Source organism: Gobius niger, assembly GCF_951799975.1.
Source record: "Gobius niger genome assembly, chromosome: 20".
Taxonomy (NCBI): domain Eukaryota; kingdom Metazoa; phylum Chordata; class Actinopteri; order Gobiiformes; family Gobiidae; genus Gobius; species Gobius niger.
In genome coordinates, this window is record NC_136871.1 from 8,193,963 (window position 1) to 8,213,235 (window position 19,273).

At 40.4% G+C, this 19,273-nt stretch overlaps 1 protein-coding gene across 2 annotated transcripts in view; it reads right to left on the bottom strand.

Annotated features, from left to right (window-relative positions):
* The window catches only part of tox2 (TOX high mobility group box family member 2), a 206,171-nt gene that overhangs the window by 65,827 nt on the left and 121,071 nt on the right, over positions 1-19,273 (bottom strand). For both annotated transcript variants that reach the window (XM_079579282.1, XM_079579283.1), the window contains exon 4: positions 3,322-3,591. In XM_079579282.1, the coding sequence (XP_079435408.1) occupies positions 3,322-3,591 (270 nt within the window). The remainder of the gene's footprint in view (positions 1-3,321; positions 3,592-19,273) is intronic.

Here is a 19,273-nt window from a genome sequence, read left to right on the forward strand (position 1 = left end):
TGACGCCATATGTATGAAATATTCCTTTTATATAGAAGGTGCAGTTACATGTGTGACCTGAGGTGGAAGTAGTGAGTATAAAATGGCTAACTTGCATCGAGCCCCTTTAAAATCTGTACTAGTTTTAGAATATATAATAAAACAATTGCGCTAAACGAGATGAAATAAAAGCATGTCAATTTTTTTCTAAATCATTAAAAGAACAAACTTAGTAAATCTTTGCTAGATGATAAGAACAGGATTGAACTCCTTTGTGGCATTGGGAAAAAAATGATCAAAACCAAATGCTCAATGTTTTTTACAAGGTTTGATGTTGTCTGAAAGGGAAACTGCACGTATAAAAAGAGATGAATTCTGAGAAAAATGAGCTGTTCCACAGAATTAAACAGTAAAAAAAATGATCCACTCTTTTATATCACTGGAGTCGCAAGATTTTATTGAGGGTAAATCTGAGCATCATCAGCAAAAAAAAGCTCTTTTAATAAAGCTCTTTACGGAATCCAATGTGAGCCGAGTGCTTTTCAATAACAACTACAACTACTACTCTTACTAATGCTGCTATGGTAATACATGTACAGTCAAAATGCACTGATTGCTTATATATTCCTACACTACAAGCAGTCATTGTTCCTAGCTCTCATACCAGCAGTAACAAATATGCCCTCCACAAAGTCAGAGAGCATCCAATCAGAATGTGTCTCTCCGAAAAGGTCATGACCAAAATATGAAATGAATATGAAGACAAACGACACAGTATGGTCCCATCTCTCAGCCCCCAGTCCCACATTATACATTATATATGGCCTCTTTATGTTTCCGATCTTTATCAGACTTGATTTGCTGTGGCTGCTGACCGCTGTTTATCCTTATCTTCGGCATGCAGTAAACGGCGCAGCGCTTGACCTTGATGCGTCCGAGTGGAATTAGATAAAGCTTTTGTAATATATGTGTAATTTGTGTTCATTAGTGTGTTGACATGTCATTGTGGAAAATATCTGTGCACTGCGGTGTGAGTATAAAGACAGAGACGCACAGCTGTCAGTGGCATCATGTTTCAAAAGAGTGTACTGTTTTCATGCATTTTAGTGCAGTAAACAGAAGCGTGATGGTTATTGTGCTTCATATGACAGAGCTAAGATGAGCAGAATTGTACAGTACCTGCTTCTGCCAGTGGGTTAGGCCTGTGATTCCAGGCACGTCAGACTGCATTGATTTTGATTTTGCAGAGCCTACAGGTCAGGTCCAGCAGACTTAAGTACAGCTTCATCTACTGGGATGTCAAGAAGCTGAACTCTCTCACTCCCCCCCCCCCCCCCCCCCCCCCCCCCCCCCCCCCCTACCACATAAGGACACTGAGTTTAGTCCTTAGGGCTTGAAGGTAATATCATTTAAATTGTCATAGTTGTTTTTCAAAGCTCTATAGGTTTGCATGTGTGTGTGTGTGAATGTGAACGCAGTACAATGGAAATTAGCCAATTAATTTTGTTTCTTCATTAAAGGGACTATAGATACAGACGGCATCTCTGGAATCGCCCATATATGGTCATTTTTGAAAACAGTTAAGGGGGAAAACAATTTTGAAAAAATGTACATTTTCTCTAACTATTCAAAAACGACTGTAACAAACGTTGAATTATGAATATAGTTTTCTACTAAATAAAGATACAAAGAAATGGAGAGGAGCAAAGTGGTTCAACAGCCCATAAATACATAAATAACGGAGAATGCTAACATAATGCTATATGTTAGCATCGGGCTAATGCTAATGGTTAGCTAGTGCTAGCTACAACTGCCGTTTTTTCACTTCTACTGAACAATCTGCTGTGAGAAAATATCCATAAGGGCCCGATTTACACTTTATTTGTATGTGATAAATAAGTTTATATTTGTGGCTAAAAAGAGTGAAAAATGTTGTTTCTCTAAAGATTCTATTTTCCCCCTTGGTGAGGCCACGCCCCCTTCTACGACGAGATGCCGTCTGTATCTATACGGAGTTTAAAAATGTTAAGTATTTTCTTCCCCCTACTTGTTCCAGCCATGTCCTAATGTGTAGAATGAGCCCAGTCCTATTCACAACAACTGCCTCTAAAATCCTACTTACTTCCTACTTACTTGAATAAAATATATCAATCTTCAACAAATTGGATTAAAAAAAGCCTTTGAACTTGTAAATCAGCTTAACATTAAACCAGTGATATTGGACCTAGACATTATAATATTATACATATTTTACATACATTTGTGAATCGCCATGGAAACCTGCTGTTCTTTTGAAGGCATTACAGATTGGAAATGTTAATTCATAAAGGCGCTAGTGTGCGGCGTGCTCGGGGAGTAATCAGGCCGTATTCATGCCTGAAGGCCTGACAGCTTGACCGATGCATGCTGTCGTGGCTGATATGACGCTGATGGATTTACCCACAATCCCTTTCTCCATGCATCAGGGCTGACATGGCAACCGCTCAGCAATCACTCAGCGCAATTATTAGCTCCCTGCCATTCGAGTCCACAGTTACATTTAGCTTAGCGGGTTCACACTTAGATTTTCTGCAGTTTTGGTGAAGGAAATATGCAATGATTTGAATGTTTTGACCATTTGAATGTTTCACAGTGCTCTTGAAGCTTCGAGCACCTTTATTCCTGATGTAGCTCCATGCTGCGAATGGCAAATCAATGGGACTGAACTGAAAGACTTTTAGTTTTAGGTGCATACGGTGAAATGTTACGTGACTTTCTTCTTTTTTGAATTTGGATCTTCGTGAACCTAATCAAAATTAGATCGGGATTTATTTGATCTTTAAAGGGGCTGAAATAGATACAGACAGCACCTTTAAGATTACCCATTTAAGGTCATGTTTGAAGCAAACAAAGAAGGAAAAAATAAAACAAAACTTTCTCTCATTACTCCACCACTACATAAAAAAAAGGCTGAATTATGAATATATTTTTCTACTAAATAAAGATATCGAAACATGGAGAGGAACAAAGTGGTTCAACAGCTCATGAATACTTAAAAAACGGACAATGCTAACCAGGGAGCTAATGCTAGCTTCATGCTACATATGCTAATGTCAGCAACAAGGGCTGTTTTTCGCCTCTATTGCTGTGGCCAATCATCAAATTGGACCAGATTTTGGCTTGACTTTATTTGTGTGTGATAAAATCCGCCATAAAAATGGTGATTCATGAGAGGCTCTCTTCCCCCTCGGCTAAGCCACGCCCTCATGTATGACACGCTCTCCAAACAGCAGTTTAATTTTTGGAGATGAGGTTGTCCCCGTGTAACCTTCCACATCCCGAGCCTGTGCGGGCGGTACTCACCGAGTGCATCTGGCTGGAGACCAGGTGTCCGTCCTGGGCCAGCATGTTGGACATCATGAGGGTGGGCAGCTCGGGGTAGGAGTATGGATTGAGTAGTCCGTTGTGGGGCAGGGAGTGGCACAGGTATCCCGCTGAGTCGTGCTCCATCAGGTGCAGCAGGTGGGGCTCCGGGTGGTTGGGCGGGGTGATGGGCGGGATCTCGTAGTCCTCGTCTCCGTTACCGCCACCGTTGGTCCCGCCCCCTCCGCCTCCGCTCTGTCCTGTGTAGTTCTGCAGAGACAAGGGATCATCGGTGAGACAAAGAGCGGCACATTTGGGCCTGATAAAGGTAGAAAAGCGCTATATAAGTATAACAAGCCATTTACCGTTTTTTGCATCAATTCACATTTTAAGCAGTGTACGTCATTTTTCAATGAATCACTTTATTTGTTTTTAGTTTATTTCTTTAGTTTATTTGAACAGGGACAAGACAATGCACATTAATTAACATCACTGCAAATGTGCCAGTTTTAGCTCCAAAGCTAGTTTTCAACTGTAGTCCCTGGGCAAGATGTACATCACCAACAGTACAATATTTGAGATGGAGACAAGCAGAATGTTCAGGTTTGCACATGCATGAAGGAAACGAGAAAACGTTATAATATGGTTGAAAGTTGAAATGAAAATCAAGCAATCGACACAATAGCCGCATTAAATAGATTGCATTGCTCGGCTTAATGACTAACATCAGAGCAGCAACACGTAAGCCAGACTACTTGTGTGAATGTGTTGATAGAATTCAAATCCAAATTTCTATCCGCATTAATTTCTTGCAAACAGATCAGCAACGTTGACAGAGAGACTTGGCCAACTGTTCTTTCATCATTCTGAATGTATCAACATGACAGCAGCGCAAACCGGTGTGATAAACTTCTAAATGCATCAAAAGCATTTTTCTCCCGTCCCAGGGGGATCCACTTTACAAATATAGACTGTTTAAAAACAATATTAACATCTTGTCACGGACGCAGCCCAGTTTCCTGTAAAAATAAAAACGCTGGATAAACTGCGTGCGATTTGTCATTTTGTCAGAGCAGGTGTAATTTTGTTTCAGATCCAGAACGTCTCATTCTGGGACAAAAAGCTGCAGCGGTGTGTAATAAAGAGGACCAACAGCCCGGCACAGTAGAGTCCAATCAGATCAGGACGAGACGAAAAGGGGAAAAAAAATAACAGACAAATTCAACGGGGAATGAAAAGCAATTTTGTCAGTGCTGCTTTCGACTTGACTCCCATTGTAATGACTGAGCCAAATTAATCATCACAAATAATATTGGAGTGTCAGCCATTCTCAGTTTTTTAATAGAATTCTTATGATTCATGTCTGGCAGTATACATCAAACACTCTGTTCTGCAACATTTCAGAAATCAATTCAATATCATCTTTGTGTAGGCTGTCATCCTCGGCAGCGCAGCGGTCATTTATCTCTCAAACAGATACTTGGAGGAAAGAAGGGGCACTGGTAGAGGGAGGAGAGAAGAGAGGGGGAGGGGGGGTGCTGCCATCAAAGTTCGGCATTTTCCACTGAAGATCACGCTTTTGCACTGCGTTCAGCCCGGATTTCGTTTTAAGCGCCTAAAAGGGAAAATAAACCTACAATCTGTGGTTATGCGATGAGGAAAAACAAGACAAATGACTACGATACAGCTTTATTTCTGCAAGAGATTAGGCAAGGCAAGGCAAGTTTATTTGTAGAGCACGATTCATACACATGGCAATTCAAAGTGCTTCACAGTTGCATAAATACAAGAAGGCAAATAGAATCAATAAAAAACATCAACATAAAACTAATCAATTACAGTAAGAGGCAAGAGTGTAGATAAAATACTTTCACTTATATGCATTTTTAAGTCTTGTTTAGATTCGCTCTGTCTTGAGAATTATTTTAAGTCTTGTTTTGACTCGCTCTGTCTTGAGCACTATTTCACTCTGTCTTGAACACTATTTTTAAGTCTTGTTTTGACTCACTCTGTCTTGAGCACTATTTCACTCTGTCTTGAGACTATTTTTAAGTCTTGTTTTGACTCGTTCTGTCTTGAGCACTATTTCACTCTGTCTTGACACTATTTTTAAGTCTTTTTTTGACTCACTCTGTCTTAAGCACTAATTCGCTCTGTCTTGAGCACTATTTTTAAGTCTTGTTAGGACTCGTTCTGTCTTGAGCACTATTTTTAAGTCTTGTTTTGACTCGTTCTGTCTTGAGCACTATTTTTAAGTCTTGTTTTGACTCGCTCTGTCTTGAGCACTATTTTTAAGTCTTGTTTTGACTTTTTCTGTCTTGAGCACTATTTTTAAGTCTTTTTTTGACTCGCTCTGTCTTGAGCACTATTTTGCTCTGTCTTGAGCACTATTTTTAAGTCTTGTTAGGACTCGCTCTGTCTTGAGCACTATTTTGCTTTGTCTTGAGCACTATTTCTGTCTTGAGCACTATTTTTACTTGCTCGTTCACACAAAGATACCTAACCTCTGTTTTGTCACTCCTTCTCCTCTGGACATCAACATAAAATAATCAATTACAGTAAAAGGCAAGAGTGTAGATAAAATACTTTCAGTCATATGCACAGACTAGCACTTCATTACTTCAACATGACGTTCAAAATCAGCCAAAATAAGGAAAGAAACAAAAGAGAGTGACGCTTGATTGGCTCCGTCTATGAACTGTTCTCTCCGCCTGTGAATGATGTGGGTCGGGACGGGAAACCTTTGGGGACATCGTCATTGTTTGGTCTAATGGAGAAGAAAACCAGTGTTTCCTCAAATTCTATTGCCCTCATAATTGTTGGAAGGAAACTGGATGTGCCTCTGTAAACACCGGGTCATTGTGTGGAAATCTTTTTATCATCATCGCACCGGTCATCAATGTTCTACACGACACACCATCCGAATGCTTTGTCTGAGTTATTTCATTGGTTTTAGCTAAGTCTGCTTTGTTTTGTTCAGTAACTGTAGTTAATAATAAGTGATTGAAAACATCCTGGAAGTCCTCCTGTGAACTGAGGAGCATTTAAAAGGAAAAGGCACCTCATGACAAGCATAAGATGATTTTGAGAACATAAGAGATCCAAACACAGGTTAAAAAACCCTAGCAAATGCTTAACTCCATAACCAAGCACATTTTCTTTTTGGAGATCTAACAGCCTATAGGCCAGTGTAATGCCTCATTTGAAAGCTAAGACCTGCATAACTCGGTTTGTCCTTGTTTTTGTTATCACGTTTTAGTTGTTTTTGTTTGTTTCATTGTCACATTTCCATGGCTTCTATGTAGCGTTTTGGCTACATTTAATAGTTTTTTTTTAATGTAATGTAACTGATAAAGCCACAAAAACTGAGTACAACATCTCAAAAAAAGCAAGAAAAACGTGACGATCATAACGAGAAAGAAGCTTAATTCTAATTGTGTAGGTCTTGGCTTTCAAATGAGGCGTTACCCTGGTTTATACCATGGTCTGGGGGAATACTCGATTCTGATTGGCTGGAGGGTGCTCATCAAAAAGTGATAGATACAGACGGCATCTCGTCATAGAAGGGGGCGTGGCTTCGCCGAGGGGGAAAATAGAATCTTTAGAGAAACACAATTTTCCACTCTTTTTAGCCATTTTCTGGTGGAACATCAACTTATTTATCACACACAAATAAAGTCAAGTGTAAATCGGGCCCATATGGATATTTTCTCACAGCAGATTGTTCAGTAGAAGTGAAAAAATGGCAGTTGTAGCAAGCGCTAGCTAACCGTTAGCATTAGCCCGATGCTAACATGTAGCATCATGTTAGCATTCTCCGTTATTCATGTTTATGGGCTGTTGAACCACATTGCTCCTCCCCATGACTTTGCATCATTATTTAGTAGAAAACTATATTCATATTTCAGCATTTGTCAATGTAGTTTTTGAATAATTAGAGAAAATGTAATTTTTTTCAAAATGGTTTTCCCCCTTAACTGTTTTCAAAAATGACCATATATGGGTGATTCCAGAGATGCCGTCTGTATCTATAACGTACACCTAGCCCGGCAACAGTTAAATAACAGTTAAATCGACTTCCGCTTCCGGGTCCTAGCAGACCGGCAAATATGCGAGAAAAAAACATAAAAACTATTAAAAACAACAATCAATATTTCTGAAACTAAACAGAGTGACTGAACCTACTTATTTCTCAGACTCATTAGCCAAAAAGCCGCACCTACTGCTAAAAAAGTATTATTTACTAAAGTCACTACTTCCGGAGTTAGCGTAGCTACTGTGCTGTTAGCATTTATCTCCGCTAACCCCGATGTACCGATTTTGGTAAATATTACTTTTACAGCAGTGGGAGCAGCATTTTTGGCTAATGGGCCTGAAGTATGTTCAGTAACTCTCTGTTGAGCTTCAGAAATATTCATTGTGGAATTAAAGAGTTTCTTGTAGTTTCTCGCACAGCTCGAGACCCGGGAGTAGAGCTGTGACGTCACCACCTAACAAACGTATATCACTCCACTGCAGCTGTTTCCATAGTAACGATAAACAAATGAGCTGGAACTAGTTTCAGGTAAAAATGATCAAAAAGTGAAATAACTCTTGCCCAGGGCTTAAAAAAAAGGGCCCAATGGCTCATGGTACAAGCTGGATAATGCACTCCGAGGTGTCCATTATCAGAACAACTGGACTCCACTTCGCGTCGGACGGTTCACGCCTCCTCGTCGGCCACTTATTTCTGATAATGGACACCTCGTTGTGCACTATCCCTTACCTATAAGCTGTAACCTCCAGTCGAGAAGCTATAGATTTGGGTAGAGCTGAACTGAATTGTCATTTCCTTTGATATGTCTGTTTGGAAAGACCCTCAGATCACCTCATTTCGTCTATAAGAGGAACAACAATTTGGCCCCGTTTTGTATGAAGACAAAATAGCACTGTACACAGCCTCCATTATATTGCAAACTAGTATTCAGTATTGTGATGTGTCTACATGGATCAGCATGTGTCCCTGATAAAGGTAACCGAAAGGAAAAGGCTCGAAATGCAATTGCGCCTTTTTGTTGTGTTTTGTCAGTACCGCAAATACCACACATACAGTAGTATTCCAAACGGGACTTCTCATCTTGTCCCGTACTGAGCGTGTTTTTCCGGTTCATGAGGAATGAAGAGTGAGAAGATGTCATGTATTGGACGGTGTTGTTGAAGGCCCATCCAGCACCCTTGATGATAAAATGTAAATACCAAGGACGTTCCCAGTTGGATTGTGGCCAGATAAATTATTCATACCGCTCTATTCAGAATGAGATTGCATGCTCCGAAGCACATGTACACGAGGGATAATGTATACGGGGCTCCTTTAAAAGTCAAATCCAAACAATGGCTATGCACTTTATGGATCGGAGGATGGAATTTCAAACAAATGTATCGTGTTTTGTGGCAATACGCCGCTCAAGATTGGTCACTTTGAAAAGCAAGGGACAATTCTGACGCGCACGCTCAAGAGAATCCTTTTCTATACGACGGCCTCACATCTGAAAGGAAGCACTCTGTACGAAGACATGGATCAAATGGGACAACTTTTCAGACTTACGCCACAAACGATTCCACACGGTTGACAAAATTGCAGGGCTTTTTTTTTTCTTTTCGGTTTCTTTTGCTCGAAAATGGGACCATAGCTATTCTATTCTATATACAGCGCATGCTTAGCCATAAAAGTCTAAACCGATTTAAAGCACAGAGAATGGGCTCCATCTGGCAATTAAAAATCATCCAACTCTTGCCGTGAGCTTTTGGGATCAACTCAAAGACAAAATGCTGAGGTTGAAATGTTTCCAGTGCACCGAGACCTTTAAGAACAATGGCTAATTCATGTATCCTCAACAAATACATATTCACAATACAAGCAGAAAATGGGGTGACACTTTACATTATGGGCCAGTAAGTCCGTGGTACAGTGGTAATTACAGTGGTACTTCTAGGTACTTAATGTGGTACTTACAGTGGTAAGTACTAGCATTACAGTGGTAATTCTGGGTTCTTATTGTGGGACTAAAAGTGGTAGGGTTAGGGGTTAGGGATTAGGGTTAGGGAGGCATAGAGTTACCACTGTATCTCTCATTACTAAGAGATACAGTGGTAATGCTCTCAGTAATGAGGGTTGTACTTCTATTTACTTTGGTACTTTAAGTGATAGTTTCTAGTAGTTACAGTGATACATCTATGGTACTTACTGGTAATTCAAGGATACTACAGCAGCAATTCATAGGTCGTAAATGTGGTACTTCTACATACAGATTTTGTGACTACAAAACAACATAAATCAGCAATAGAGAAAAGAAGAAGTACAACCTTCATTACAAGGAGTTACCACTGAATCTAGAAGTACATACCTGGTAATTCTCACTGTAGTATCCTTTAAGTACCACAATAAGTACCTAGAAGTACCACTATTATTACTAGTATTTACCACTGTAAGTACCACCATAAGTACTACCGTAAGTACCACTGTAAGTACCACTGTATCTCTCATTACTAAGAGATACAGTGGTAATGCTCTCAGTAATGAAGGTTGTACTTCTATTTACTTTGGTACTTTAAGTGATAGTTTCTAGTAGTTACAGTGATACATCTATGGTACTTATTGGTAATTCAAGGATACTACATCAGCAATTCATAGGTAGTAAATGTGGTACTTCTATATACAGACGTAATTTCTAGGATTTTGTGACTATAAAACAACATAAATCAGCAACCTTCATTACAAAGAGTTACCACTGTATCTAGAAGTACACACCTGGTAATTCTCACTACAGTATCCTTTAAGTACCACAATAAGTACCTAGAAGTACCACTATTATTACTAGTATTTACCACTGTAAGTACCACCGTAAGTACCACTGTAAGTACCACCATAAGTACCACCATAAGTACCACCGTAAGTACCACCGTAAGTACCACAATAAGTATCTAGAATTGTAAGTACCAAGGACTTACCGGCCCGTAATGTAAAGTGTTGCCGAAAAGGGACAATTTGTTGATTAGCAGATTACGGATACAGTTTACAGCACAATCCTTGCTTTATTTTTTCCGTCCACTGATCAAACAGTCGGTGGGAAGAAAAAAAAAAAGATTTCCAGTTCACAGTATGTTCGACGAGCTCAACACAATCTGCGTGGCTTTAATTAAGAGGCAGATCTCCCTTCTGTAAGTGTTGCATACCAGTACACCTTTCATTTGAGGGAAACAGATGAAGCGACAGTTGGTGTGGGACCGTCGGAGAAAATAACATTGATTGGGGAGCTTTCCAGCGTCTCTTTTTATTTGGCAGTGCTCTGTATTCGGCGCGGTGTGTTCAAGGCCTTCTGGAGACGACGTCGACTCGAGCTAAACGCTAATTATCTTTACATTCTCCTGATTATGAGATTATGGTAGCGGTGCTTGTACAAATCGGAATTGTCGACTCTATTGCGGAAGTGATGCATTGGCTTCTGACATAGACGCTGAAGATTTAAGTGTAAACCTTTCAAACCGGAAAACTACTTTGTTTAGTGATACGAAAAAACAAAAAAGGGTAATCGGTGTCACGCGGTGTTGCTCCTCACAACTGAGTGGAATCGAGACAGCAGATTCGCTGGCTCAAAAAGGAGACAGCTGGTCTTTCTCTTGAAATATTTCTCCAAATATCTCTTACGATGGCTGTGACTGACAATCGGAGAAACGCGTGGTCCATCTGTATCAAAACAGACATGGCAGCTTACGGGCGGCACGGTGGCGCGGCGGTTAGCACTTGGGCTCATAGCAAGAAGGTCCCGGGTTCGATTCCCACCTGGACGGGGCCTTTCTGTGTGGAGTTTGCATGTTCTCCCTGTGTCTGTGTGGGCTTCCTCAAGGTACTCCGGTTTCCCCTACCACTAAAAACATGTGCAATTGGTGAACCCTCCAGCCAGGTGATTCTGACCATAAGCCTGGCACCACATTGAGGTTCAGACATGAACTTCTTGCTACTGTTTTTCTCATTGGGAAGAGGACTTGCATCTGCTTTTCTTCTTTTCATGGAGGAACAGAGGAACCCCGACGACAGGGATTGGACAAAAAGAACTGAAGCTCCAACGTTCTCTGGTCTTGGCCTGTAAACTGAGGGATCCATTCGCCCTGGGTCTCTACAGCCTGTCCGTCCATGGGAGTGGATCTCTCCTTCTATGGTTCTCCCCAAGGTTTCTCTTTTCTTCTACTGGGTTTTTGAGTGTTTCCTCACCGTGTCGGACGGTCTAAAGACAGGGGACACTCACGTGGCTCGTCAGTCACCACCTTCTGCTGATGATTGCTTGGACTTTATGTTTTGCCTTACTTTTAATATGTTTCCTTGATATGAGGCGATCTTGAGTGCTTAGAAAGGCGCCATACAAATAAAATGTATTATTATTAATCTCTGGAGATGGGTCCTCAGGCACAGCACTGCCACCGCCCACTGCTCCTTACGGGTCGTCCCAACGGCGTCGGAGGATGGGTCAAGTGCAGAGGACAGGTTTCGTTGTACAGTTGTTGTATAATGACAAATAAATCACCTTAACCTTAACCTCACGCCCATCGGGAACTGAAACACTCTGGGATCAACAGGCAAAACACCACGTGCATATCAAAAGTTTTCTCTGAATGATACAGGGCTATTTGAGAGGACATGTTTTCGGCGTTTGAGTGACACGCGACAAATAAACGACTGCGATCGCCCCGGTGCATTGTTTGTTACAAAGAAAGTTGACAAGAAAAAGAAGCAACTGTTATGTGGGTTCAGATCCCGGACGGGGCCCCCGATATGTTACACTCTGGCTCAGTGAGGGCAAACTAACGAAGAGTTTAGCAAGATATAAACGCAAAAAAACTAAAGGTTGAGATTGTGAACAGCAGCTGCCGGCCAGGTGGAGAGAGAGAGAGGGCGTGGCCAAGGTGGGGATTTGAAGGCTTTGGGTTCCTGGCAGGCGACAAAACCTGGAACTGGAGTGGAGTCTTTAATACAACAATTTAGCATATGGTGTCCCAAATACTGTATAGGACTTGCTAGTTCTCAAAAGCATGTCTTAATGTTTGTTGCTTGTATGGAGAGTTCAATCCAAGTATTACTTTGTCCAGGATAATCATGTAAAAAGCATGATGCCCTTTTGCAAACAACTAAACATCCCTTCTCCATGGAGTCTTGATGTGTTTGAAACCCGCTAACCCTGTCGTTTAGACCTTTACAAACATGAACAAAAAGAAATGCTTTTAATTTTGGTATTAGTTGAGCCCGTCATACAGTCTTCTCTCAAACGTTAGTGCTCCTGGATGTGTTTACTTTAGATATTTTCCCAAAAGTAGTTAAAAAGAAAATCACACCAAACTCCGCCAACCTTGCCTTCTCACGCACACAACCGTCTTCCCTCCACATAATCCCATGCACCTACAATAACAGCGGCCTTATCTCTGAGAGGAGCAACTATTTTCATTCAGATTATGATGTATATTTATGAGTGTTTACCAGCTTTAGCTTTAACGCAAGTCAGCGGTGGAAAATAGTCGTCGAGCTGCAAAGATAACTTTAATCAGAATGGCATGTACTGGGCTGTTGTTCCTTATTGGACGATTTTTAACACCGTTTTTCTTCCCCTAATCTCTCCCCTCGTCCGTCTATCTCGCTACATCAACTCGGGGGTTAATTAAAGCCATATTTGTTCTGCTGCTACAATATCAGGTCAGGGGGCATCAACACATCATAAAACTCGCTCTTGCTCTTACAGAAGAAAGGCAAAAGGGAAAGGCGATAAAGTTACATCTGTTGATCTTTTGTATCGACTGGACCATTGTCAGACCTGGACCTTTCCCGATGCATTCTCTTAAAGGGACTATACAGAGTTTAAAAATTAAAATATTATGTATTTTCCTTCCCGTACATGTTCCAGCAATGTCCTAATATGTAGAATGAGCCCAGACCTGTTCACCACAACTGCCTCTAAAATCCTACACTGTCACTCAAAAAGGTGCAGTTACACATATGACCTGAGGTGGCAGTAGTGAGCCCCTTTACGAAATGCGCGGTATAAACAAAGTTGCCTTGCCTTGCCAAGCGCTCCTCGTTACGGCGAACCTCAACCAAGTATTCAAATGCAGCAACACAACAAAGCGCTATGATAGTAAAGCAATTAAATATTGCGTTTGAAGGATTACTTTTTGTGTTTGTGAATGTGTAGCAGCATGCCTAATTGTCATCATGCTGTTAACACGTAGCGTTAAAAGTGCTTGTTGTCGAAAAGAAGGCGGATGGATTTTTGTGACATCAGTTTATAGAGCAAGGTGCACATCCGGATTTAGGTCGATTTTCCAATGAAGTTCAATAAGGATTTCGTAGAGCTTTTATAATTTTGAAATACTTCTGAAGAGGATTTTCAAAGAGAGGCAATGACAAGACAAGACGATGACTTTGGATAACCCTCGTGGGGCCTTCGGTCATTTTGACCCGAAAGTCACTGGAGATTTTTGTAAAAAGAAGCAGAAAAAAATATGAATGTATGGTTATTTTAAGGCTCTTTTTTGGAGAGTACATTTTTTGACATTAGGGTCTTGAAAGGGTGCAAAATTAAGGGCCACACGAGGGTAGGAACAGGCCACAGTTTTTCCATACTGAGCTTTGTTCTTTTGAGCTTAGACGAGTTGATGCGTAGCTGTCTGTTGTTTACGCGTGTGCTCAGTCATGCAAAAAGATCAAACATGTTGTTTGCATTTAGCCTCTCCTCCTCTAAGATCAGGTTAGAACATAATCTCAGTATGGAAAAACTGTGGCTTGTTCCTTTAAAGCTTTCTAGCGGCACAAACTATGTTGATGGATATTAAAGATTCTATAAAATACATTAAATGTCAACTTCCGTTGAAAGATTTAGTTGACCCAGCAAGCAGAGCTGATTACTTTGAAATAAAACATTTCTAATTTCTCTCATGTTTTCTTCTTTCTCCCTGGGCGCTCGGCTCGCTCGTCACCTGGGATTGGAGGTCTTGCCTGTCTGATCACACGTCGCTGTGGATTAGGATCACTGCCTTTGTGCCGTGTCATCTCCCATCATGCATCTGACTCATCTCCGGGGTCGAGAGGTCGCTGTGATTTGATTGGTTGACATAAATGATATGATTTGCGTTTAACCCCGGGCAGTGGGAGCACTGAGTAACGTCCTAATGCGTTTTGCTCTTCACCGGTTGTTAATTTGAAGTGGCACGTTGCAGAAGACGGAGGGAACGGAAACGCTGCAAAACATTTTGAGGCTGCAATGAAGAAATTATTAAAATTAAAAATAGAGATTCCTCATAACCTGCTGTAGTTGAGAGGTACAATAGGAGACAAGTTGAAGTGGTCATGTTATTGTTTCACCTTTGACTATGATACGGAAATTTCATAATTGTTAATCAACTAATAGTATAGTGGTTAAAAAAATGTTTTACAGAGTTGATTTCCTTTATTTTCTTAAAGAAGAACTAAGTAACTTGTTTAATGTAATAAATCTTTTTCGTAGTCCTTCTGGGGGTAATACAAGTGTTAATGGGATGATTGGAGGGTCTTTCATCTCCCCCTTGTGTCTCTAGCCAGAAAACCACAATTGCAACTTCGCTGCCTACGGGTCGGAGTCACCAATACAACACAAATGGAATCACAAAGAAGAAGCAAACAGGCTAACGGGCAAAGCTAACTGCGGGCTAGTGCCACTTAAACAGTATTTACAGCAAAGTCTGAGTGGAAAAAATTATCTCCATTGTGTAATTGCATGTATAATATCCCTCTCTCCCTTTGTCTTTTCTGTCAGTGTAGTATTTACTCTCATGGACAATTAATGAGTAAAAATCCTCAACATGCTACAACACCAACACTACTCATTAATTGTCTGTGAGTTAATACTACGCTGACAGAAAAGACAAAGGGAGAGAGGGATATTGTACATTGTGCCACGACCCAACGGAGATGATTTTTTTTTCACTCAAACTTGGCTGTAAATACTACTTAAGTGACGCTAGCCCACAGCTAGCTTTGCTTGTTAGCCTGTTAGCTTCTTCTTCGTGATTCCACTAGTGTGTATTGCGCCTGCGACTCAGTGCAGGGAAAGCTGCAAGTGTAGTTTTCTGGCCAGAGACACCAGGGGGAGATGAAAGACCCCCAATCATCCCATTAACACTTGTATTACCCCGGAGGGACTGCGAAAAGGATACTTAGTTCTTCTTTATAGAGTTGCTTACAGGCGGTATACTTTCTATTTGTAGGGTAACATTATTTTGCCCCATAACAGCATATTGCAAAAGTAGCAATTTGTGAAATAAACAACCCTGATGCGTGAAGTTTGCATTGTAATATACTTTGTTGATGTTGTGTATGGCCAACCCAAATGGTAGCCAATATGTGACAAAAAGGGCTTTACGTATTTCATCACATTTTTGTCACCAAAAGGGATAAAAATTAGGTATAGTGCCTTTAAGTAAGCTAATAATTGAGTTTGCTCCATTTGGTACTGGGCAGTGAACAGCACAAACACCAAGTTTTTTTTGTTTGTTTTTTATCATTTATAAACAAAACTCATTCCTAACTTTCCAAACACATTTTAAGCATGTCTTGCAACTTTCAGGGAGCCATACTGTCTTGGTAACAACAACTAGCATTCTAGTCCATGATCAATACTAAAGCTTCATACTGTAATTATGCACCACACAAAGGACTTGTTCTTGCTTTTACAATATGCTGAAGGACAAAACTAATTTTACTACACTGCTAGAATAAATATGTGGAGATTAGTGATTCAATTGCATAAAGCTGATAAGAGGCTCTGGTGAATTGTGTATCTTGAAATCTTTGAAGATCTCTCTCTTTTTTATTTTACCGTCACAAAACTAGTCTTAAATTGTGATTTTCCAAGAGATGCTTCATTCAGAACACAGAAAAGAGAGGAAAAAAAACATGAGAAAGTGAAAGAGGGGAGCTGTCAGCATCAGCGCTGTATTGTAGCACGAGCAGAAAAACACATTTAAATGGCTCCCAAGTGTTTACTGTGTCTTTAAAGCAAAATCAACCGGAGCAGAGTTGAATTGGGCCAAAATTCAGACAAACAAAGGCAAAAGGAAAACCAACTAACACTTTGAAAATGTACGGAAATAGGAACTACATTAAAGACATAATTTTCATGTTATACGGGCAAGTCTCTGAACGCCAAAATGATATCAATATGAGGTTCATGTATTCCACACAAAAAGGTGTAAAAATCTGTAATTGGGAGTCAGGTTAGAAAGTAAAATGTAAAAATGTATTTTGAAGGATTTTTGTCTTTCATGTCAAGATGTCAGTCCTTCCCCGAGGTGAAGATAATGAAAAACATGTCATGAAGCTTTTCAGATCAACGTTATGTGTAAAAGAAAAGAAAATTAAAGAAGAAGAAAAAGAAGAAGAAAAAGAAGGTAAGAAGAAGAAGAAGAAGGAAAGAAGAAGAAGAAGAAGAAGAAGAAGAAGAAGAAGAAGAAGAAGGAAAGAAGGAAAGATGAAAAAGGAAAGATGAAGAAGGAAAGAAGAAGAAGAAGAAGGAAAGATGAAGAAGGAAAGAAGAGGAAAGAAGAAGAAGAAGAAGAAGGAAAGATGAAGAAGAAGAAGAAGGAAAGATGAAGAAGAAGGAAAGGTGAAGATGAAGAAGAAGAAGGAAAGATGAAGAAGAAGGAAAGGTGAAGATGAAGAAGAAGAAGGAAAGATGAAGAAGAAGGAAAGATGATGAAGGAGAAGAAGAAGAAGAAGAAGGAAAGATGAAGAAGAAGAAGAAGAAGAAGAAGAAGAAGAAGAAGGAAAGACGAAGAAAAAAAAGAAAAAAGAAAAGTAGAAGAAGAAAAAGAAGGAAAGATGAAGAAAAAGAAGAAGGAAACATGAAGAAAAAGAAGAAAAGAAGAAGAAAAAGAAGGAAGGATGAAGAAGAAAAGAAGAAGGAAAGACGAAGAAAACGAAGAAAGAAGACGAAAAGAAAAAGAATAAGGGAAGATGAAGATGAAGAAAAAGAAGAAAAGAAGAAAAAGAAGAAAAAGAAAAGAAGAAGAAAAAGAAGAGGAAAAGAAGAACAATGCAGTGAAACATTCATCTAGGTGCATTAAAGAGAGGTTTTAATTGCCCCAAACCTTTACTTAGGCTGGGAAGTTTTTAAGGCTATAATTGTGCAAAAATATTTACATTTTCAGTCAAAAGTACTATCCCCAGCAATGCAATTCGACAAGAAGCTTGAGGGCCCCAACAAATCGGTCTGAGGGCCACACTTTGGGCTCCTCTGCACTAAAGTCACTGAATTGTATGTATAAATAAAGTAACATTAAGACAATGGTGGTAGAAATAGCGTCGCGTTGTCAGTCAAGACTCAACATTAACAAGGCTGAACAATCTAACCAAGGAAACAACACGACTGTATTCAACCATCAGCACATACAAACAATTGCATTCAACGTCTTCAATGCCTCTCACTGTCATCACTATTAACGCGCGCACAATGGGGCCAGTGTGTGGATGACAAAAGTAATTATTGTTACAAGAGCAAGTTAGATGGACAGAAACACGGGGCAATAATCACACAATAAGAGTTTGGTGGATCTGTGCGAGAGCTACAATGGCGACGGGTAACAAAAGCGGCACTGACGGAGTAGTCACCCAAACAAACGGGCTTTATCTCGGGCAATTGTTTGCATCCTGTCAACAAAGAATACAGCCTTACGCGCACGGAGAAGGGGAGAGCACTGGGATGGGCTAATGTGACACTATAGCTTCAAGCCCCATCACTTTGGTAATAGAGTAAGTGCATTGTAAGTACTGCACGCGCGGAGTCAATGAGGGAGCACTGGAGACTGGCACAGCTGGCAAAACATCTGGACACTTGGTCGCTCAGTGGCTTTATAAAACTGCGAGAGGATGGTGGGGATAGCTCTTGACTCTCTTTCGAACACTCTGTGAGCGCGTGAGCCGGTGGTGTAGGTGCAGTATTCAACGCTGGTCAGAGGAGGCGCTGTTTAGCTTGTGATGCGGTTGCTCTGCAGATCCGCAACCAAGAAATGTGCGTTTTTGTGGAAGAAAATGTAAATACTCGATGCACATGCCGCGACAAACAGTTTGAAATCTACTATTTACTCCCATTTAAAGCACTACTAAGTAACTCATGCCCCTAGAGGCCACAAGCGCCACTGCAGGTGTCGTAGCATGTTGCGTTTTTTTACTCATTAATTGTCCGTGAGAGTAAATACTACGCTGACAGAAAAGACAAAGGGAGAGAGGGATATTATACATCCAATTACACAATGGAGATTATTTTTTTCACTCAAACTTGGCTGTAAATACTGTTTAAGTGGCGCTAGCCCGCAGTTAGCTTTGCCCGTTAGCCTGTTAGCTTCTTCTTTGTGATTCCATTAGTGTGTATTGGTGACTCCGACCCGGTGGCAGCGAAGTTGCAATTGCACTTTTCTGGCCAGAGACACCAGGGGGAGATGAATGACCCCAAATTGTACCATTAACACTTGTATTTCCCCCAGAGGGACTGCAAAACGGATTCATTAAGGTAAACAAGTTACTTAGTACTGCTTTAAATGAGGAAGAATTAGGCACACCAGCTTCAATGTGTAACTTTTGGCAAATAATTCTTCAGCAGGTACTGAATTTACTGTATTATTTTTGCAATTCTATAACAAATGCGAAAGAAAATAAAGATGCTATGTAATCCCAGCCATTCAAAAACATGGGCACAGCCACAAATGATTTCCATATATTGTTCCACTCCATACAAACAATGGCGTTATTGATTATACTTCAGCAAAGAGGAGAATGCGGTGGATAAACAAAATCACAAATTAATTTTAGACGCATTATTAGAATGGGACTTCTTTACTGACTGAATACAACATATCAATACATGAACAGAACTACGCAGGTCATACAGTAACAATTAGG